This window comes from Hemicordylus capensis, chromosome 5 (assembly GCF_027244095.1).
Source record: "Hemicordylus capensis ecotype Gifberg chromosome 5, rHemCap1.1.pri, whole genome shotgun sequence".
Taxonomy (NCBI): Eukaryota; Metazoa; Chordata; class Lepidosauria; order Squamata; family Cordylidae; genus Hemicordylus; species Hemicordylus capensis.
Genome location: NC_069661.1, coordinates 240,122,286 through 240,145,645, shown reverse-complemented (window position 1 = coordinate 240,145,645; position 23,360 = coordinate 240,122,286). Strand labels below are relative to the sequence as shown.

The 23,360-nt window shown below is 46.5% G+C and overlaps 1 protein-coding gene and 1 long non-coding RNA gene across 5 annotated transcripts in view; one reads left to right on the top strand and one right to left on the bottom strand.

The window, feature by feature from the left end:
- LOC128328293 (uncharacterized) overlaps positions 1 to 8,626 on the bottom strand; it is a 32,326-nt gene extending 23,700 nt beyond the window's left edge. The window contains exons 1-2 of the long non-coding RNA XR_008309122.1: positions 8,519 to 8,626; positions 2,679 to 2,842 (exon numbers count right to left, since the gene is read on the bottom strand). This is a non-coding gene — a long non-coding RNA (uncharacterized LOC128328293). The remainder of the gene's footprint in view (positions 1 to 2,678; positions 2,843 to 8,518) is intronic.
- Positions 8,627 to 19,330: 10,704 nt separating this feature from the next.
- The window catches only part of LOC128325631 (perilipin-3-like), a 28,613-nt gene continuing 24,583 nt past the window's right edge, over positions 19,331 to 23,360 (top strand). Inside the window, exons 1-2 of one of the 4 annotated variants that reach the window (XM_053251225.1) lie at positions 19,362 to 19,446; positions 20,736 to 20,819. In XM_053251225.1, the coding sequence (XP_053107200.1) occupies positions 19,380 to 19,446; positions 20,736 to 20,819 (151 nt within the window). In that variant the 5' untranslated portion in view covers positions 19,362 to 19,379. Of the gene's footprint in view, positions 19,495 to 20,735; positions 20,820 to 22,867; positions 22,971 to 23,360 lie in introns of those variants that run through there. The other 3 variants (XM_053251227.1, XM_053251226.1, XM_053251229.1) reach the window with 3 other exon arrangements.

Genomic DNA, 23,360 nt, shown 5'->3' with positions numbered 1-23,360 from the left:
CTTAATAGTTAACAGTAAAATTGGGTAAAAACATCATTAAAAAGGCATAACAGAGAGGATCAAGGATGGGTTAAAAAGTTATATGGGAAAACCTGAAGGCATATAAAATCATAAAAAGATGGGCACACATTTCTAAAAGGCATCATTAAAAAGGCATAAAAGGGGGTCGCAAGAATGCATTAAAAAGAGATATGTCCATGGGCAACTAGACATAGAAAGAGTCTTAACAATTCAGGGCAAAGTTTTTAAAAAACCCAAGAAGTTGTGGATCTATAGAACTTTGAGCTGTCATGAAGCGCTCTGAGGCAACAGGCGAAGCTGTACTCTAGTTAGTTTATAAAGTTGGGTGATGGGCATGAACAGAAGGTCATCATCTGCCAAATCTTGATCGCTGCCACACAGAACCTGTCGACACTGTAATGTGGTGGCGGGGTTGCTATCAGAAAGCAGCAAAGAGGTGTAAAATTGTTCCATACGGTCAGGATAGTTATGTAATAACAGTAAAATGAGGGTGGCACGGATGTCCCTGTAAAACGAGCACTGAAGGAAGATGTACCCTGTTGTTTCTACTTGCCCTGAGCCGCAGGGGCATTGACATTCCAAGAGCAGAATCTTCTTGTAACATCCCTCGAGCACAGTTGAGGGAAGAACATGGCAACGAACCAGCGTGAAGGCCTTCCTGTGCTCTGGGACTTCCAGGTGTGTTAGGTATGCCAAAGGAGAGGTAGTATACCTGAGTCCTTCACTGATGAGGAGGTTTGGGGCCTTGCCTATATCAAATTGTTGCCCTATATTTGTAATACGCTGTTTTATAAGTGCCTTGGCCAGATCACAGGGACAATATTTTATTCATAACTGACTGTTTCCAATTGGATTGAAAGCCATCGCTCAGGGTTAGGGGGGCAAGACCTAAGGGAGTACTGAAATCAGATGCAGGTATTTAATTCCAGACCATGAATCAGCAGTTAACTTCACCAATTAGGTCAAAGTTCTTTATTCTGAATGTTTCTGGAGCAGCTCAGTCTGTGTACTCCACACTGAAGCCTAGACGGTTGCCATTAGCATGCATTATTGAGACCTGGCATGAAGAATCTCTTAAAATGAGCTGGAATTGACCTTTGTCCACACCCTAAAAGAATCACTGTCAGAAAAGATAATATTGGCTTAGACCACTGGTCACATTTTACTTTAATCCTGCTTCACTCCCAAAGGGAGCCTACAGTAGTGGCCAGTGAGGACATTCACACAATCAAAAAGGGTGTTCTACCTGGGTTTGGGAGCTGTGTGCTCCCAATTTTTGGCTGAAAGCAAGGAAGGAGAAAAACCATAGCTTTTTCTCCTACCTTGCTTCTGTTGGGAATTCTCTCTGGTAAGAGAAACCCTTTTTCATTATAGCAGAGTGCACAGAGGCACAACACAGCGGAATTTAGTTAGGCATGCATGTATGCTAAGAGTAAAGTAACTTGGAGCCAGTTCATAGTTTCAGATCAATATGAATGGTATTTATTAGAGAACTCCATTCTAGATAGGAAAGCGAGGAGTTGGGATCTCTAATCTAGCTAGCTAGCTGGATGCAGATGGATTCTGCATCTCTGCACACATGGTACGGGGAGAGGAGCTTGCATGTTGCAAGGCAGAAGGAACAGGAAGAGAAGGGGGAGAGGAAGTGCAAAGCAGGAAGTAAGTAAGTTAGTCCCTAAGAGTAGCAATCTACATTCCAAAGGGATAGTGTCAGAGCAGTAGAGAAGGGATGACAAATGTCTTGACCCTCTAGCCCTCTGACTCACTAGTCTGTCCTCCACTGTCTTTGAGACAAGAGACAGCGCAAAGTCCTTCACTTCCAACAGCTTCCACACAATCACTTCTACCCAAGTTTTCCTCTATCTATCTAATGTTTCTGCTAATGCATATTTGCATAAATATACCTGTTTTATATTCTTACATTCTTGTGCCTTCAGTTGCTGTTTGTGCCCTCAAGGACTCACATGTTAAAAATACTGTGTGTGTGTCACGGTGTGTGTCAGTAGGGAGATGATGCTTAATTACAGCGGTGGGGAGTGTGTGTTCCAAAGGCCTTTAGGTTCAGGCTCTAAAATTACCTAGATGTCCCTCTGGGGGACCATGTAGGCACAAGTTTCTACTGATCAGAGACACTCTCCCTGTCCTTGCATCCCTAGCTCCCAAGAACCAGATTGGTTGCCGCCCCAACAGCAGAGGGAGATGTCCACGATGAACTTGCAATACGAATACGACAGATATTTATATACCGCTTTTCAACCAAAGTTCCTAAAGCGGTTTACATAGATATGCTTACATAAATAAAAATGGCTCCCTGTCCCCAAAGGTCTCACAATCTAAAAAAGAAGCATAAGAGAGACACCAGCAACAGCCACTGGAGGGATGCTGTGCTGGGAGTGGATGGGGCCAGTTGCTCTCCCCCTGCTAAATAAAATGAATGACCACATTTTAAAAGGTGCCTCTTTGCTCAGTTAGCAGGAGATAGGTGAGGGTTGCTTGAACAGCAGGTGGGTGCTTCTGACCCAACTCAAGATCTGCTAGGCAAGGGGGCTCCCCAGCCTGCCCATCCCCTGTACATGGATGTTTTTGGTCACAAAGTAGCTTTGCTTGTTCACTGCTAAAGGAAGCCGAGGAAGGGAAGGCTAAGGAGTCTTTCCTACCTGCAGTTTGTTAGTCTCCCCTAGGGACATTTATATTTGTATACTCTCCATCAGCTAAGCCATGTTTTGTATGGAAAGACGTGCCTGCTGCACCTCCTCTTCTGTACTCTCAGAGGCAGCAACGCTTTCTTCTTCCCGGCCTTTAGATATCCTGCTCCGCTGACCTACAAGCGCATAGGAACAGAGAGCCATAATGAGATGGCAGTGCCAGAAAGGATGCGCTGCACTGTAATCCAGCTAAGAAATCTGAGCCCCATTGACTGCCAGGGAACAAATAGAGAAGCAAAGCTTCCAGTGCTCACAAAAGGGAACTTGAGAGGCTTGTCTAGTTTTTGTTCTTGAGCTTACGGAGACTGTGAGGTTGTTCTCACGACCAGCCCTATCCGGTTAGTGGGACAGTGATAGCCCAGGGAGGGCTGGTAATGAGAAGCACCAGGGTCGCTCCCAATCCCGGCGCTGCTCCCCTGGGTAGCCCAGCTTTTGTACCTGGGCTAAAAGTGAGGTAGGAGGATGCGCGCACACCTCCTACCTCACACCTGGGTTGTGTGGTGGGCTTGGACCGCCGGCAGCTCCTTTAAGGCTGCCGGCAGCCATACCTACCATAAAGCCAGGGGCTTGTGGTGGGAAGGAGTGGCCCAACAGCCGGGAGATATCCCAATGCACTACACTGCTTGTGCAGTGCATTGTGGGATATCTGGTGGGCGGCCTCGCAGACTGCCTGCGTGCTCGGCTCCTGGTGGCAGTGCGCGCGGCAGCCACTGCGGCTGCCCACCACCACCATGTGTGCTTGCCTGGGGGAGGGGGGAAGCGAGCCCTGCGCCCCCTGTGCCTGACGCAGGGGGCGTGGCTTTGCTCTGAAACAGGGCCTCGTGCTCCATTTCAGAGCAAATACTGGCAGCGTTGCGTTCACAGCGTGACCGGGAGCTGCTCTCCTGGCATACGCAGCGCTGGGGGGGGCATTTGCTCTGAAACGGGGGGCGCGGCCCCGTTTCAGAGTGAGGCCACGCCCCCTGCTGCATCTGACATCAGATGCTGCTGACCTCAGATGCAGGGGGCGGGCCCCTTCGTGCCTTCACCCCACATCCCCCAAGGGATTTTGCTGTTCCTCGGCCTGCACTTCAGCACACTGCTAACAGCTGTAGAATCCAAGGCAAAGAGTTGTGGTATGCAAGGACAAGGCAGTGGAGAGGAATCAGGAATATTAATAGTTGAATTAAATAGATATCGTGTACAGAGAGGCCAGTGCAGACTGCTTTTCCGTGCTCTTGCTGCTGGCTGTTTGTTAGCCCCGCCTCTACTCCGGGACTGGAATACAAGCCACTAAAGCTCAGTTCAAAAGCTGGACTGGATCAAGGAATGGATTAACCAAAAACACCACACCCACCACTCTCCACTCCAATGCTTCGCTACCCCACCGCTCATGTGAGCGTGCAAGTGACAGAGCGGAATAACCCAATATCAGTTTAAAGTTTTGCTAATGAAGGAGAAAATTATGTAGGAAGAAACAGTAAGAGGAGAAGGATGTCTCTTTCTAGGACTATTTAGAATCGGAACACTGAATATACTCAACTGTTTGGTGCATTACAAAGAAGTTTGTAACTTCCTCATAGGTGCCACTGAAGAAGGCCTTGAGCCAGTGGCAGAGGGAGGCCAGCGGCGGCCTGTGTTCGGCTGCCACCACAACCCACCTCGCCCCGACCCCTGGGTCTGATGTCAGACGCAGGGATTAGCCACACCTCCTGCATTTATGTCAGATGCAGGGATGGTAGTTTAGCTCCCGGATGGGGCCGTGTCTCCAGTTTCAGGAGTTAAATTGGCCAGCGCTGCGTTTGCAGTGCAGCCGGAGATACTCTCCCTGTGAGCCGCTCCTGGCCACATTGCAAACACAACGCCGGCCATCTAACTCCCGAATGGGGCAACGTGGCCCCGTTCCGGAGCTAAATCGGGGCCAGCGCTGTGTTCGCAGCACAGCCAGGAGCGACTCTCCCTGCCTTTAAATGCAGCACTAGCCAATTTAACTCCTGAACGGGGCCATGCTGACGTCAGACTCGGGGTGTGTGTCAAGGCTGCGAGGCACAGCCCCTGAGAGTCAGCGGCCCGGGTTCTTTGAACCCTGCCGCCCAATGGTGGCTCTGCCCCTGCCTTGAGCATCACTTGAAAGGCATCTGGCTTATGGTGAAGATATACAACACTTTTTTTTTTTTATTAGACTGCATCCACTTGCAGATTTTCAAGAAATATCTATAGAGCTTAATTAAAGAGATCTCTTCACTTTATCAATTCAGGGCCTTATAAGAAATACCTATTGGGACTTTCCCTCCTGTGTCACAGTTATGAGATTTAATTTACGTACATACATTTGATCATAGAGATTGGATATTTATGGTCTATAATGGATTTTATTATCTTGTATATATGGACCATTTGTCAAAGTTTTTTAATAGTATAGTTATTATTATTTATGGCAAGGTTTGATGTATAAGTTTGGATGTTTTACAATCATCTCTACTGTTTGATTAAATTAGGGACTTTATTATTTGAGATTTAGATATTAAGATTCTTATTGGGGTTTCTTTTGCATCCTTAACTTCTTTCCGTAACCCCAAAAAGTCAGTCGGAGAAAATCATGGAACCCTTTAAAAGGGAAAGAACATAACAGGTCTCAACAAGTTTTAACCCTCATAGTAATCTAAGGCAATCACTTCAAAGCATGGAGATAAACTTCTGCTGATCAAGCTTGCAGGCACAACTACAAAGATTAATTCAAAAGTTGGCAGTCCCGTTAATGTTTATCAGGCTTTCCTCATCACTTTTCAGGCTCTCCCTACCCCCAACCACCCCCATCACTTATCAGGCTTTTCCCTATCTCTAGGAAAAAGCTTTGCTTGCTTGATTTCTGGATGAGGGGGCTGCTGTTAAAAGCACAGGAACAGGAAGTTGACAAGCTGGAATTTGAAGACTTTTCCAAATGAGGTAAAGCCAACATAAATGTCACAGTCTTAGCCAAATGGTAGTTCTTTCTTTCTTTCTTTCTTTCTTTCTTTCTTTCTTTCTTTCTTTCTTTCTTTCTTTCTTTCTTTCTTTCTTGCAGTGTGGTTAGAAAATAAGCCCAGTACTCTGCCACTTGAAGACACCCTGCATGGATGCTAAAACAGGGACCACTTATATATAACCAGTTTTAGAGAAAATGGAGTTCTAGAATCGTCATAAGCAGCTTTTGGTAAATGTCAAGATCATTAGCAGCTTCGCAAAGGGAAGTGATTCCCCATAGCTCTGACTTGGTTAAATTCAAGCAGAAAGCGGAAGACTTCTAAAGTGTAAAGTTGAAATAGGAAAGTCTTGAAAAAGGTTTAACATTTACACTGCTTCAAATAAGTGATTTTTTTTAAAAAAACAACAACTCTCAACCATGAAATGGCAGTTCTGAGTAACGTCTTGGTTTTGGAATACAATTCCCATCATCCCTGGCCACAATGGCCAAAGTCTGGGGATGATGGGAGTTGTAGTCCTAAAACTATTACCCAAGACTGAAAAGGATAAGGGGAAATGTGGAAGGGGCTTTGTCCAGGGTTGTACAATTTCAGCCCTCCTGCAGATGTTGGACTATAACTCCCATCATCCCTGACTATTGGCAACTGTAGCTGAGGATGATGGGAGTTGTTGTCCAAAACCAGCTGGAGGTCCCAAGTTGTTCAGCCCTGGTTTAGTCAGATGTTGTATATAATATATGAATTATTTTCTTATTTTGGATTTGTAACTGTCAGAGCAGGTCAGGTCCTGGCTTATTTAAAAAGGAAAGCAACGATGAAAATTTGGAGGCAGAAATGAGGGTGTCCAGAGGCAAAGAGGAGGAAAGGAACGTAGGAAGGTGCCATATACTGAGTCAGACCATTGGTCTATCTAGCTCAGTATTGTCTACCCAGACTGGCAGCGGCTTCTCCAAGGTTGCAGGCAGGAATCTCTCTCAGCCCTATCTTGGAGAGGCTGCCAGGGAGGGAATTTGGAACCTTCTGCTCTTCCCAGAGTGGCTCCATCCCCTGAGAGGAATATCTTACAGTGCTCACACACACATCAAGTCTCCCATTCATATGCAGCCAGGGTGGACCCTGCTTTGCTAAAGGGACAAGTCATGCTTGCTACCACAAGATCAGTTCTCCTCTGGTCTTGCAATGGTTCCTGCAATGTTAAATCTCCAGGTGGGTGAGTGGGTAGAAGGATGCACCGTGCCTCTAGTGCACCTGTGTATCAATGGATGTGCAGGGCTAAGGCACTTTGCAGTGCACAGCATACAGAAGGTGGGATCCAGGCTTCAGCGATGTGCAGCAGTGAGTGGGGGCGTGGGGTGGGGCTTGGGCAGTAATCCTTGGTCTGAGAATTGTCTATTACACGTGTCTCCCTATTTTCATCTACGTCGACTCCTTATATTCATCTGCAAAATTTTGGGGGTGCAGTCATTTTCCCCAGTGAAATGAGGAGAGCTCAGTGGCAGAGCATCAGCTTTTCACACAGGAGGCGCCAGGTTCCATCACTGGCTTCTCCAGGTAGAGCTGGGAGAGATCCCTACCTGAAACCTCGGAGAGCTGCTGCCAGTCAGGGCAGACGATACTGAGCTAGATGGGCCAGTGGCCTGACTCAGTAGAAGGCAGCTTCCTATTTGGGAGGAGATCTGGTCTTGCGGTAGCAAGCATGAATGGCCCCCTTTGCTAAGCAGGGTCTGCCCTGGTTTGCATTTGAACGGGAGATGGCATGTGAGCTCTGTAAGATGTTCCCCTTGGGTGATGGGGCCACACCGGGGAAAGTATTTGCATGCTTGCATGCACTGGTCTTGCATGCTGGCATCTCCCTGGCAGCATCTCCAAGATAGGTCTGAGAAAGACAACTGCCTGCAACCTTGGAGAAGCCGCTGCCAGTCTGTGTAGACAATACTGAGCTAGATAGACCAATGGTCTGACTCAATATATGGCAGCTTCCTACATAGGGAGAGCTGGTCACTGGGGAAGAAGGAGGCTGGTCTGGCAGTAGCAAGGATGAAATTTTCCCACTACCAAGCAGGGTCTGCCTGGTTTGCATTTTGCTGAGTGACTGGGAGAGACTCCTACCTAAAACCTTGGATTGCTGCTGCCAGTCAGTGCAGACAATACTGACCTAGATGGACGAAAGCTCTGACTTGATATAAGATAGTTTCCTATTTTTCTGTATGGGTATGCCAGGAAAAAAGAACAACAAAATTACCTGTAACATGTCATTCCACCTAAGAGTCCAGGAACAGCAAAATATGGTAGCCAGTACATAATTTCTTTTTCTAGGGGCTAACAGAATTATATAAGCTGTGCTTGTGTCACTCTCAAGGATACCCTGAGCTTGTTATATGCGAGAATTTCTCAATATTCTGAGCTCATGACCTCAGTTGGGTGAAGCAACGAGTTGAACTGGCATTAAATCAATATCATTTTGCAGTGAAGATGTGCCAAAAGAATGCCAGTGACTGAGGCTGCTTTCCCCGAAGAAAGTGGGGAACTAAGGAGCTAACATTCAACCAATGTCAATTTATAGGGAAGATCTGCCATGGATGTTGCCCACCTTCCTTGGCATCTCCATGGTAACCTCAGAAGGCACTCCAGAAGCGGCTGAAGATGCTTAACATTATGGTGGGAAGAAAGGTCACAGGCTTGCTTGTACATACAAATGAAAGGAAATTGCCGTGACTCAACGGCAAAAAGTCATTTTCCGATTTCAGGAAGTGGCTTTTTGGGCGGCTTCTGCTGCGTCCCCCAAACTTCTGATAGGTGGGAATGGGGATGCAGCTAAGTAACTTCAGTCTCTGGACCGAATGGACTTACCGCCCCTGCCCGCCCCTCCTTGACAAGAGCAGGGTGTAGGGAGCTTGCCTGCAGCCTGGGGACAGGCGCTACTGGTGGCTACTCCCACCGTTGCTCCTCCCACTGCTGCCACACACGTGCTGGCCACGCCTCCTGTGTCGATGTCATATGCATGTCAATGCAGTGGGCGTGGCCAGCCCCAGGAAATGTTGACCAGGTGTTCCTTTTCCTGCATTTTTCCAGCCAGTGCTTCATGAGCCAGCTGGGAAGGACTGAGAGATGGGCTCAGCCTCATGCTCCCATCTGGTGAGTGTTTTGTTTGACAGCTGAATATGGGAGGGTGACAAGTGGGTGCCCTCCCTGGGAAGGGGCAAGGGGGTGCTGTGAGAACTCACCCCAACCCCAGCAGGGAGGAGAGCTGGTCTTGTGGTAGCAAGCATGACTTGTCCCATTAGCTAAGCAGGATTTGCCCTGGTTGCATATGAATGGGAGACTACATGTGTGAGCACAGAAGATATTCCCCCTCAGGGGATGGAGCCATTCTGGGAAGAGGTTCCAAGGTCCCTCCCTGGCAGCATCTCCAAGACAGGGCTGAGAGAGACTCCAGCCTGCAACCTTGGAGACGCCGCTGCCAGTCTGTGAAGACAATACTGAGCTAGACAGACCAATGGTCTGACTCAGTATATGGCAGCTTCCTATGTTCCAGCCCAAGGACATTTGTCCCCCCCTCCCCCACTGTGTCCAATGGTGGCAAGTCACCACAGTGAGGAGACAGCCACAGCTCTAGGAGGAAGACGCAGAGGGAAAGGATATTCCCATTAAGTCTCTAAAAGCCCATAATGGCTGCAAGAATGAATGTGTGAAACCTTATCCCAACTGTACAGCAGATGTCCAGCCAAGAGCGGCAGCACCAGTTTTTAGTGTGTGTGTTTGTGTGTGTGTGTGTGTGTGTGTGTGTGTGTGTGTGTGTGTGTGAGAGAGAGAGAGAGAGAGAGAGAGAGAGAGAGAGAGAGAGAGAGAGAGAGGAAGGGAGGGAGGGAGGGAGAGAGAGAGAATATGAATATATAACAGTGATCTGTGAAGGCATCTTGACCTTCAGAAGGTATCCAGAGCAAAATATTTGTCTCTGGAATTGATGACCTGAGCTGGATTCTGTTGGTGTGCCAGCCAGGCCTCATTCTGCTGCATAGCAGCCCTGGGATCAGCCTTGCCAAGCTGTACACAGAGGGTGCATTCACTCACATTGTTCCACATACATGCTGCCATGGAATAAGTTGCATCTACTTGTTTCATCTGGCGAGGGAAATTCTAGACAGGTTGAAATCTCAAGTTGCTAGATCTCAAGCTCTTTGTCTCTCTACCCTCATTAGCCCAAGCAAAGACTAATATTATCTGGTTACTGGCAGCTTGGAGGGAAATATGAGGCAATATAGGTTGAGAGCCTTTAACCTCCTCTTTAAGGGAAAAGCCTCTCTCTCTCCCTTGCCCTTGGTTTCTACAAGTCTTGGAAGTCCTTCTCTGGGCTAAAATAATTACAACACTGAGTTGTGATTGCAAAACTGAGTTTCCTTCCCCTCTCATTCACTCCAGCTAGCATGGTTATTTAGCAGAGAACATGGGTTGGGAGGGAGTGTTGGAGCTAGGACCCTGGCAGCATTAGCTCTCAGCTGCAGTGTCTCATAGGGAGCGGGGTTAGAGTCATGGATAAAAGTGCTGGACTCCTCCCCTCTTTGTTCTTCCAGTGTTAGTCTCCATTTTGTCCCTGCAGAGATGGCTGTTTGTTTTGGTCTCTCTCTTCAGCCATGAGCTACAGCTTAAATCAAGCTGCAGGCTTCTTCACATTTGTCTGTAACTTTTTCTTTAAATAAATCCTTGTAGCTCTTCAGTACCAAAGAACTGTCTCAAGGCATCTTGCTTTGCTGCTTTCTCACCAAACTGGTTTTGCTTTGCTATTTAAGGACTGAACTGCCATTCTTCCCCTACAAAAATCACACAAGCTGGATTTTCCTTTAAGAATGAAAGGGTACTAGAAACTAAGAACAGCCCTGCTGGATCAGGCCCAAGGACCACTGTGTTTCACACAGTGGCACACCAGATGCCTCTGAGAAGCCAACAGGCAAGAGGTGAAGGCATGCCCTCTCTCCCGCTGTTGTTCCCCCACAACTGCTATTTAGAGGCATCTTGCGTCTGAGGCTGGAGGTCCATGAGCATCATTGCTTCTATTAGGAGACTTGGGAGGTCAAGTGCTTATCAGTTTGGAAGCAAACCAGGGCCTCTTGCAGGTTGGGATGGGGGAAATGGATGCTGTAAGGTTTAAAAAACACCCTCTGGTGCATTGAACAAGGACATTGCAAGATGAAAACAAAGGGGAAAGATACACCTGACCTTTCCTTTCCCCATTCTCCAACACACACACACACACACACACACCAGCAATAAAATGATCAGGTTTGGGGCTGGTAGCCAGCCGCCAAACTGTCCTTCTATCGGGAGTGACCTTAGGGGTGAGTGAACATCAGCATTACCCCAAGCCCCACAGCACCCCCAGACCTGCCTCAGTGGTCTCCGACTGGATTTCTAAACCGACACCAGCATCTTTTCGTATCTGAAGTGTTGAGGTTTGCCCCCATCATAGACTGGGAACTTCCCCCCACTGTATACTCAAACCAGTTCAGGTGAATCATTTGCTGGTCATCTGAATGGCTGGTCATTTGACTTCACAAATGAGCAGCCCACAGGGCTCAAATTGAAGCGGGGAGTCTGCATTTCTTGGCTGGAGGGGTGCCAAACCCAACTTCACTTAGGCTGCCAAAAGCCTGTGCTATACACACAGGAGCGGAGCGGAGCTGGCAGCAGCCCGTGTTCAGCCACCACGGCCCCCTGCCCTCCCCCCCACATCTGACACCACGCCCCCATGTCTGATGTCAAACGCGGGGGGCATGGTCTCCCAAATGGGGTTAGGGTTAGGGTTGGAAGGGAGATTGGCCCTTGCTGCATTGGGCAGCGTGGGCTGGAGCGACTCTCCCTGCCTTAAAGGCAGAGAGAGCCATTCCAACCACGCTGCCAATGCAGCATGGGCCGATCTCTCTCCTAAACAGTGCCGTGCAGCCCCGTTTGGGAGGGAGATCGATTGGCCCCGCTGCATTGGCAGCAAGACCAGGAGCGGCTCTCCCTGCCTTTAAGGTAGGGAGAGTCACTCTGGCTAGCTGCCAATGCAGCACAGGCCAATTTCGGCTCAGGACAGGGCTGTGTGGCCCCGTTTGGGATCAAAATAATGCCCCCATGTCTGACGTCAGATGCAGATGGCATGTCTGGGGCCGCACTCGTGGCCCTTGGTTGGTGGCGGCCCGGGGTTCTTTGAACCCATTCGCCCAATGGTGGCTCCGCCCCTGTATACACAGAACCAGAGATGTGCCAAATGAATTTAGCTACTGCAAGGATGGGCAGAAAATCCATCGGGATCTACTAGTAAATCTCTGGGTGATTTTCAGCAGATCAGAAACTCCCAATTGTTTAAGAATCGCAACCAGAGAAAGACACCCCCACCCCCACCCGACCAAAAGAAATTACTGGGCTGTTGGAACCCAGGAAATCTATTATGAGTAATAGCACTAAGCAGAAAATTGGAGTGTTGGAGTGGGTAGAAGCAACTCAAATGTAATTGCATTTCACTGTTTGGTCTACGCCGCCCTGGGGAGCCTTCTGGATTGAAGACAGTAAACAACCAAATACATGAGATAGAAAGCTACTGACGGAACCAGGAGTAGATTTTTTGTGTGGGAGGCCTGAGAGCTCAGTTCTGGTACTAGAAATGGATTTCTAAGCTGAGCATGTGTTCTGAGCCGCTGCCACAGTCTTTAATTCTAAGTGTACATCCGTCCCCTGCCCAATAACCCACTATTTTTTGCACCTGGTTCTGGTTGCTGGACCTCAAGTTTTTAGCAAAAAAGCAAAGTAGATCCCACAAGTCCAAAGGCTGCATATACCCAAACTTCAGGATTCCCTGGTGCTAGAGAACTCAAAATAAAGGATCCAAAAATAGACTTCTGGGCTAACCTTTATTCCCCAGTGATGATGCAGGGCCTAGAAAAAGGAAGAGTTGCTACAGCATCTGGAAGCTACTTTAAATATATACCTGTAATTCTACTGATGTTCAATCCAGAAGGCACAATGCCCCTTCAACTCTTTGGGAAGATGCAACTCATCCCAACATAGGAAGCTGCCTTATACTGAATCAGACCAGTGGTCCTTCTTGATCAGTATTGTCTACATTGACTGTCTCAGCTCTCCAAGGGTTTAGGCAAGGGGAGATGCCAGAGTTTGCACCTGGGACCTTCTGCATGCAAAGCAGATGCTCTTCCACTGAGCTACAGCTCCATCCCCTACTTAAGGGGAGTATCTTAGGGTGCTTATGTGCAGTCCCCCATCCAAATTCAAACCAAGATGGACTCTGCTTAGCAAAGGGGACAATGCATTCTCGCTACCACAAGACCAGATCTCATCATGTGAGTCCTCCAAATTTCAACAAGCACCAAGAGAGAAAGCTCAAGACATATTCTGAGTAGGTACATACTAATAGCTTCATCAGAAAGCACTTCATTATAATGCATTGTAAGAATAGAAGGAAATAAAGGGCACAGTAGGGAATTGAGAGAATCTCCCTTGGTCTCTGAGAAGAAACAACTCAGGATTCCTTTTGCTTAATGTGGAAGTTTCCAGAGATGGAAAGCCCAGCATTGCTGCCCAACTATTAATGAACCACAGAGTGCTTTCCTTCGTTCCAACTGTTTTGTTTTGTTTTTTATTCCTTAGACGTCTGGGTGTTTTCATATGTAAAATTAAAATCATCTTTGCAGTTCTGTTGCTTTTCTTTGCAGGGCTGGATTTAGAAGCAGCTGACCCCAGTGAACGCCTGGTGTACTGGGACTGAGAAGAACACCTGTTGTTCTTAAAATTAAAAAGAGGTCCTGAGAGATTAAAGGATTAAAGTTTGTTTTTATTGGCTTATATATGACATAAATAAATACAGTTTTGCAGATCCATGCATGCAAATTTTTCATCTCATTAAGAGGGATCAATCATTCTGCAGACTGTGCATCAAAGTTGTAAAAGGAACTACAAATTGAATTTTAAAAGGTCTGCAAAAGCTGAAGAAATGGAGGAGGCCCCAAAGACATTCCTCACCTGAGGCACCATTTGGTCTATGGCCAGTGGAGTAAGTAAACATTCACCTCATCACCTCACTTTCCTCACCGAGTTTTTGATATGTTGCATGGGCTTGTTCATGTCTGTAATTAGCATCTAATTATAAGAGCTGTTTAAGAGGACAACAACACCTGCAGTTGCTAGGTAACTTGAGGCTCAAGACCCTGAGACTGAGGAGGCGGAGCCTACACACACTTCAGGCCTGTGGGCCCCGAGTGGATTCAGGCCCCTCACACCCTGGGGTAGTGGTTGCCCTTTTAATTATAGCCTCAGAACTCTGGGAGGATTATAGGAGATCCGGGAAGCTCAAGCCCCTTTCCACCTGTCTCCCTGGCTGCTCACTTTTACTTGCCTACCTGGGCATTTCCACAGAGCCAGTGAGAGACCCCGGGGCTCTCAGGTTGTCCTGCCTCCCATCAGCTAGGGCTTTGAATACTTTCTGGCAGCTGGTGCAAACTTTGCGAGAGGCTGAGCCCCAGAACGTGAGGATTCTCGAGGTGCCACCACACTGCCAGAGCCTTCCAAGAGTGTCCTTCCAACTCTCCATTTCCACCTGTGGCCATAGAGAGCACCATTGTGGCACTTTAAAAACACAAGTTGTTCTGGTAAGAACTAATCTTCCTACTTTCCTTTCACTATAATCTTAATTGATAACTACCAACCTCACAAGTTAGTCCATTTCAGCCTTAAATGTTCATTCATCCAGCATCTTGAATTGAGCTGGATGACATCATCACAAACTACAGTGTTGAGGTGTCCCTTTGTGTCCCTACAGCTGTAGCAAATTTAGTTCAAACCAGTTAGGCAGTCCACAAGCTAGCCCACTTGTGCCTCAAATGTTCACACATCCGTCTTCTTGAATTGGGGTGGATGACATCATCACAAACTGTGCCATTGAGGGGCTCCTATGTGTCACTCACTACAGCTATACCAAATTTGATTCAAATACATTAGACAGTTAGCCCACTTGCACCTCCAAACTTTTACACATCTGCCATCTTGAAACAGAGTGGATGACATCACAAACTATGGCATTGAGTTGTTCCTATATATTGTGGCTGGGGCTTATGGAAGTTGTAGTTCAACAACCTCTGGAGTACCATAAGTTGGGAATCCTAATGGCTCTCCAATGTATCTTTTCCCCATGTATATGTATAGGTATATGTTTATGTATATCTCCTATATTTATGTCCGTATCTGTCACTCTCTTGTATAGAAAGAGAGCAAAGACGTTGTATATCCAGTGTGAAAAAGTTGCTGTTTTTTCGGCTTGTTAGTTGCTGTGAGACTGCTCCCCCTGCTATTTACGATCCGAATGTGACTTGCCCAGATGGAGGCATTTTGCTGCTGATGAGCAGCTAGTCTGGAAAGCACCCTGGAGAACCTGAGGAGGAAGCAATAATCCCAAACCCTCAGGTCAAACCTTGAGACCTGGTACAAGTTGTAAGATATATTATTATTATTATTATTATTATTATTATTATTATTATTATTATTATTTGATTTGATTTCTATACCGCCCTTCCAAAAATGGCTCAGGGCAATTTACACAGAGAAATAATAAATAAATAAGATGGCTCCCTGTCCCCAAAGGGCTCACATTCTAAAAAGAAACACAAGATAGACACCAGCAACAGTCACTGGAGGTACTGTGCTGGGGGGTAGATAGGGCTAACTGGCCAGCAACTTATATAAAGCCTGCAGTTGACTCCAGACCTTTGCTGGAACAACATCATTCCTGTTCTGCTGTGATCTCAACCTCTCCTGCTTAGAGCGGAATCCTTCCTGCTTTCACCAGATCCACACCTCAGCTGAAACCCCAGCTTGGCTGTGACTCTCTTGAAACACAACATACTTGTATCATATAGGTAAATGCATTGTAGAGTCAGGCTGGTAACCTCCAGACTTGACTATTGCAATGCCCTCTATGTGGGGCTGCCTTTGTACGTAATCTGGAAACTACAATTGGTACAGAATGCGGCAGCCAGATTTGTCTCTGGGATAACACAAAGGGACCATATAACACCGGTTTTAAAAGAACTACGCTGGCTGCTGTTATGTTTCCAGGTGAAATACAAAGTGCTGGTTATCCTCTATAATAAAGTGCCTGGGTGTGCGCCCGTGTCCTCCGGTGTCTGCGGCCGTGTCTCCCTCAGCCGTTCTGGGCATGCGCTCCGCGCATGCCCAGAACGGCTGAGGGAGACATGGCCGCAGGCACCAGGCGGCCATGTTGGCCGGATGGCCGGCCCGGCCGTGGAAGGGCCAGAGGTGGCCACGGGGAGGGCAGAGGCAGCGGCGGCGGGTCCAGCCCAGCCGCGGGGAGAGGAGAGGCGGCGGCGGCAGGTCTGGCCCGCCCACCAAAAAGGACAGGGGCGGCAGCAGCTGCAAGGAGAACAGAGGCGGCGGTGGGGGGTCCGGACTGGCCGCGGGGAGGGGAAAGACGGCAGGGGTGGGAGGCATTCTTGGCGGCGGCGGAACTCTCTGCCGGCCACAAGGAGAACAGAGGCGGCGGCGGCGGAACTCTCCTCCCGGCCAGAGGCCAAAGGCGGCGTCGGTGGGTGGCACTCTTGGTGGCGGCGGTGGAACTCTCCGCCCGGCCGGGAGGCCAGAGGTGGCGGCGGCAGGTCCGGCCAGCCCGCAGGAAGGCCAGAGGCGGAGGCGGCGGATCTGGCCCAGCCGCGAAGAAGGCAATGGCGACGGCAGCACCCTACTAGCGCCCGTTATTTTAACGGGCTTAAAAATACTAGTTACCTATAAAGCCCTTAATGACTTGGTTTCAGGCTATTTAAGAGAGTGCCTCCTTTGTCATGAAGCCGGCCACCTGTTATGATCTTCTGGAGAGGTCCAGTTGTTGCCACCAGTTGCCACCAGCTCATTTGGTGGTGACTCAGGTCTGGGCCTTCTCTGTGGCTGCCCCAGGGCTTTGGAATATGCTTCTTGCTGAAATAAGAGCATCTCCTTCTCTGTTTGTTTTCAGGAAGACCCTCAAGACTCTCCTGTTCTCGCAGGCTTTTAATTAGAATTTTAATAATTTGTTTTAATAACTTTTATACTGTTGTTTTTATTGTGTCTCATGTATTTTAATCTGTTTTGACTTTTACATATATTAAATGTTGTACACTGCCCAGAGATGTACATATAAGGCGATATAAAAATATGACACAAACAAATAAAGATAATCTGTGGATCCCTATCACGTCTACACAAGGCAAACTCCATTTGCAGCAATGTAATGTATGAAATGTCTAGAAAGGGCACTGAAATTTTTTCAAGTAATATATTTATTTACATTTGCTTGAGACACTGGACATGTTTCCATAAGACAACCGAAATGTCTCAGGAGAGTTCTTCACGTCCTTAGAAACAGCCCCCTAACTTTATTGTTGCCTAGGATTCTATTGTAGGTTTCTGTCAGTACAGTTTTGCAAAGGTCATTTTGAACTCTGCACACACCAAAATAGAAAAGCAGCATTTTGGTCACAGGATTATAGTCCTGATCCCCTGAACAACTGAACAATTTCAAATTCATTCCCCAAATTATACCTACTTAATCCTGAAGGAAAACTGATTCTAGTGGTCTATTTAGAAAAATAACTGGTGATTTAAAGCTGTTCTACACCATACAATTGCATAAATGTTAAGAGTAAAAAAGAGAACACATTTTCTACTTGGTGCTTGCAATCATATCTGAGTGCTTTTATTATTTTATCTCCCCTGGAGAACTAGGTTCGGTGTGTGCTTCCATTTTGATGCTGCTGCAAGATTTGTTTTTTGTTTTTCAACTTTCTTTCTTTTGCTTCCCCCTCAGAAATCTAAGTGGATGACTCAGAGCTGAATGTGGGCTGCAGAATGAATGAACCATGGAGTACAGGAACATTGTAAAGTGATATGGACACTCACTGAAAACTCCCAGGTTGAAGAATGTATTGACTTACTGGAGAAACTTCCAAGAAGCTGATTTTCTTTTGGGGCAGTGCAGTTTTGGTCTGTGCTATCAGGAGTATTGGAACTTTGGATAGCACCATTCCCTTCTTCCATCACGTGCAGGATGGTGGGGCAATTGCTCCAGGTAGTACTGGTAAAGTAAAGGTAAAGTGTGTGTCAAGTCCATTTTGACTTCTGGCACCCACAGAGCCCTGTGGTTTTATTTTGGTAGAATATAGGAGGGGTTTACCATTGCCTCCTCCCACGCGGTGTGAGATGATGCCTTTCAGCATCTTCCTGTATCGCTGCTGCCTGATATAGTACCAGCAGGAACTTTTGCCTGAGTGTTATTACAGTTCCCAGACTGAAGCTTCAGACATTATGCTATATGACTGTACACTCTGTACACTCATACATGTATGTGTGAATGACTGTGTGTTAATTTTAAAAGTGAATCTGGATCCAGGCCCTTCAAATGCATGTTACAGATAGGAAGTGTACTTCTGGACCTGCATTCAACATAACGTGAATATGCCTGTGTACCCAGTACACTTTTACAAGTGCTAGACATAACATGTGAATTAGCCTTCTGAATCGGGCTATTCTATGGCAGACATCCAGACTAATTTACTCAGAAGTACCACTCAATAGCTACTGTAGAGGACTATTTAATTTCAGGAGGATTACTGAGGATTAATTTAGTTGGGATGTCTGCCTATATATTTGGAAATGGGAGTGTTTCTGAATATGTCCTCAGTATCCTTCATAGGAACATAGGAAACTGCCATGTACTGAGTCAGACCATTGGTCTATCTAGCTCAGTATTGTCTTCATAGACAGGCAGCGGCTTCTCCAAGGTTTCAGGCAGGAATCTCTCTCAGCCTTATCTTGGAGATGCTGAGGGAACTTGGAACCTCCTGCTCTTCCCAGAGCAGCTCCATCCCCTAAGGGGAATATCTTACAGTGCTCACACTTCTAGTCTCCTATTCATATGCAACCAGGGCAGACCCTGCTTAGCTAAGGGGACAGGTCATGCTTGCTACCACAAGACCAGCTCTCCTCTCCAAATAATAACAGGAGAGCTCTGTATTCGGCAGGATTCAAACCTGTGCAATGGATTTCACAATTGAATTTGCACAGGTGGCCATTCAAGCACTTAAGTGCCAGAGATGGAGATAATGAATACTACAAGACAGGCTTGAAGCCTAGCCTCATTCTTCTTACAGTAAGTGCTGAGGGGGTATGTCCCCAAGTGAGCTTGGGGACATATATGAAGCCCTTAAGACCACTAAACTACCTCTTCTTTGAAGTACTACACCAATTCATCCAGCATGATGCCTTCAGAATACAGGTGTTCTCCCTGTGAGTCAGAGTGGCCCACAATTTAAGACTGGGCCTTCATCTCAAGCTGTGTGGTCTGCTTGTCTGGAAGTTAAATGACAGCAGTCTACCAGGTTTTGGCCTTCATCTTTCGTCATGACCTTTTCTGTCTTTTGTGAAACTTGAATGGATTGAAAGCACTTCAAGAGCTACTCAATGAACCACTTCATGGTCAATCAGTGGGATGAAAGAAGGAAACCTCAGCTAAGGGCTCTGAATGTAATTTCCAGAATATCACTTCTCTATGGCCCTCAGTATTCTAAGACAAGAGTCCATGGGGATTGTTGATGCGTGGTTGTGTGGGGGTGGAAGAGAAGTGGAAGGTTTCAGAGTTCCATGAATGACAATGCTTTCTTCTGTCCATATAAGAGAAATGCCATATCTGGGGAAGGAAAAGGAGAGAACCATCTCCCGGAAGCTACAGGTGTTCTGGAGAAAAAGTGAGACCAAGTTTGTAACTGCTGCTTGTTACCTATCCTAAATACCTTGTAAGCTTTATTGTTCTTGCCATGGTAATCAGTACCCCAGGAAATATTTATTAAGATCACACTTCTTTATATTACAGATTAATAATTGTGGAATACATCCTTGGCTTAGTCAACTGAGTGAGGTCATTCACAAAAGCAAAAACTGTGTTCTATCCAGGTCTGGGAGCTGTGTGTGCTCCCAATTTTTGGTTGTGTGGAAGCAAGGTAGGAGCAAAAACTGGGTAGAAGCCTCAAAGGCAGGATACCTCTGAGTACCAGTTGCAGGGGAGTAACAACAGGAAAGAGGGCATGCCCTCAACTCCTGCCTGTGGCTTCCAGAGGCATCTGGTGGGTCACTATGCAAAACAGGATGCTGGACTAGATGGGCCTTGGGTCTGATCCAGCAGGGCTGTTCTTATGTTCTTAATGTGTGGAAGCAAGGTAGGAAGAAAACCTGGGTAGCCTTTCCTCCTGACTTGCTTCCACACAATCACCTCTACCCAGGTTTTCCTCTTGCTTCCACACAAACGGAAATTGGGCGTGCACACAGCTCCCAATCCTGGGTAGAACACAGTTTTCACTTATGTGATTGACTTCAGTATTTCTGATCAGAAAAGCTAGTAAATGTGAAATTCTAAAAAGATCCTACCATGACATAGGAAGCCACCCTATATTGAGTATAGCCCATTGGTCCACCTAGTTCAGTATTTTCTACACTGACTGGCAATAGCTCTCCAAGGTTTCAGGTTTCTGGAGATGCCAGGGATTGAACCTGGGACTTTCTGCATGCATAGGAGGTTACAGCCCCAACCCCAAGCTAGCCTGCTATGTTGTTTTACTTGGCTCCACCCATGATTCATCAGATTCTATAATGGCTCTGTTCATAGATGAACCAGTATATTTGATACCAAATACTGTCAACTCTTTTGTTCTGCTCCCATAATAGGAGCAACAAACTCCTTTCCATCCCAGGACTGCACAACCTTGGCCCCCCCAGCTACTATTAGACTACATCACCCATCGTCCCTGACAACTGGCCATTGTGGCTGAGGATGATGGGAGCAGTAGTCCAACAACATCTGGAGAGCTGAAGTTGTGTAGACCTGTTCTTTGCAAAGATGGGTTGAGAGATAAAATCATGAACTTGGATACTGAGTTTTGTTTGGGGGATCTGTGAACATGCAAATGCTTTTCAAAGTTCTCAGCTCAGAATATTCAACATATGCTTAACTAATTTACCCCATCACGCCCTTTAAATCTAGAGAAGAAGCTACGCAAGCTGCATCAGGTTATTGCCAGGATGATTTCTCCCCAGAATTCTGCTCTCTCCAATAGCCCCCCATTAGGTAGGTAATATGAGCTCACTTATATTTTATTTTATTTTGATTATATATTTATTTAATAAATATATCATAGATAGAAAATGCATCTCAGAAATATAATTTAACAAACTATATAAAAGTTGAGAAGAATAGTGCAAAGATAACTGAATCTCATAAACCAGCAGAGATGAAATATAAAATGCAGCTAATTAAATCAAACACAAAGGCTGCATTTGCATGTAACATGGAACCGTGGGTCCAATGGGCCTGCGGTTCTGCTCCCTCCCCCCCCCCCCCGCTGCTCTCCTGTCCATATTTGGATGTAATGGACAACGGGAGGCTCTCTGAAGACAGGGAGACTGCAGAGCGGAGGGGGAACTGACTGCATGGGCTTCATTCTGGATTGAAGGACAGCCCCGGCAGCCAATCACAGCTGAAGCAAGGGAGGAGCTTCCTCCCTCAATTCCAGTTGCAGCACAGTGGGACGACAGTGCAGCATTCAGACATAGTGCTAGCACCATCAAACCACAGGTTCAAGCAGCAAAACCTACTACAAACCAAAGGTTCAAATAGGAGTCTCAGGAGGGAAACCTCAGATCGCTTTCCAAACTGTGGTTGCATGCATTCAGACATACACAATTTTCAACCTCAGGCCCCTTCAACTCCGGCTTTATGTTACATGCAAATGGGGTGATAACCTTTTGTCTGATATTTTCATTAGGTAGTTTGATTCCAATATATGAGTGGATTCCAGTCTTGCAAGAATTTTTCATTAGCCCTTATTTTCCCTGCCCACAGATGTTTATATGATGTTAATATGCATAAGCCTATGACTCCGAAACACATTTCTATATGTCTATTACTGATGGCTGTGTTTGAAAAGCATATACCCTGAAGATTATAATGATCTTCAATAATAAACCCCAAGGCTTCTGGTGTTAGCGAGTGCAAGTTTGCTAACAAACAATAATCTTCAGGATTATTATTCCCAAGGGAGCTAACACAGCCTGTAAAACAGACACAAACAGCTAAATCGCATATAAAGAATAAACACAGCCAAACAGTAAAAGCATAAAGTCATAGCTGCAGAAATAAAACCTATTTAACTAGAGTGTGCCCAGCAAGAGGCATCTGAGGATGGCCTTCACGTACAGGGTGGTTGATGTGAGAGTAGATACTACTTCAAGGGCTTTGATGATGAGCACCAGCACTTTGAATTGTGCCCAGAAACGGATAGCAGGGGTGGTGCCAAGCCGCTGGGAACCCTGTACAAAGTTATGGGTTCTCCATGTCATGCTAGATTGTCACCTGTCCCCCAATGATGCTGGGCCCCTGAAACCCCAAGGCTTATGGTGCTAGTGAGTGCAAGTTTGCATACAGAGGGTCTTTGGAGGAAGTATCTTCTTGCCTCCCACCCTCAGATATTAGGAGGGGCAGGACCCACCCACCACCACCACACCCACCCACACCCATGAAATTTTTATTCAGAAAACCAGCCTTATGAGCTATACATCTTGTGGTTGTCCCTATCTGCATCGTAGGCAGGAACTGAAGATAGTGAGAGTGGTCAACATGATGAGGTAAATTATCCAAAGTAGTCCTATTGAAATTAAAAGGACAGGTCAGGCAGTCCTTCACTTTTCAGTTTCCAAGCTAGGCATGAAGGTAACAGCTTTCTCCTATTGCCTGCCTCCAGCTTCTGGTCATCAGTACACTGTCTCTGAATATGGATATCCATTTAGGTACTAGCAAATATCTGCTTTCTATGACTTGATCCCACTGTTTCCTGAGGCTATCCAAGTTTGAGGCCATCACCACATCTTGCGCTAGTGAGATCCATAAGGACAAAGGCCACCTTTTATGGGAAAAGAGCTTTGAGACTGGGGCTTTGTTGACATCATGAACCCATGTGGCTTACAGCCAATCAAAAAGCATTTGAGATGCATTTTTAAATTGGACAAAAGATTTCTAGAGGAGTTGATGGAAGAAAGAGGCCGGTTTGGTAGGTGGTGATTTGAAACTGCTTAAAAGTTTCTAGGTTTCTGACCCAACAGCAGACTTGAATAGCTGTGAAATCTTAGGAAAAACCAGATAACCAGGTGTGGCAGACTGAAAGCTTCAGAATAGGCTTCAATGGCTTCAACAGAATAATCAAAATTTATGTACAGCATAAAGGTAAAAGGTAACGTGTGCCGTCAAGTCGATTTCGACTCCTGGCGCCCACAGAGCCCTGAGCTTTTCTTTGGTAGAATAGAATACAGGAGGGGTTTACCATTGCCTCCTCCTAGCAGTATGAGATGATGCTTTCCAGCATCTTCCTATATCGCTGCTGCCCGATATCGTATCAGCAGGGATTTGAACCGGCAATCTTCTGCTTGTAAGTCAAGCATTTCCCCGCTGCACCACTTAAGGTGATAATGTACAGCATAGGTCATTTTATTCACCAACATGCTGCTTCCTAGCCCCAGTAGGGGTTTATGGAAGTGTCTGGTTAAAATTCATCATGCACCAGTCCCTCGTAAATGTTTTTGAAATTATAAAGTAAGGCCCTTTGTCTTTCTAGTC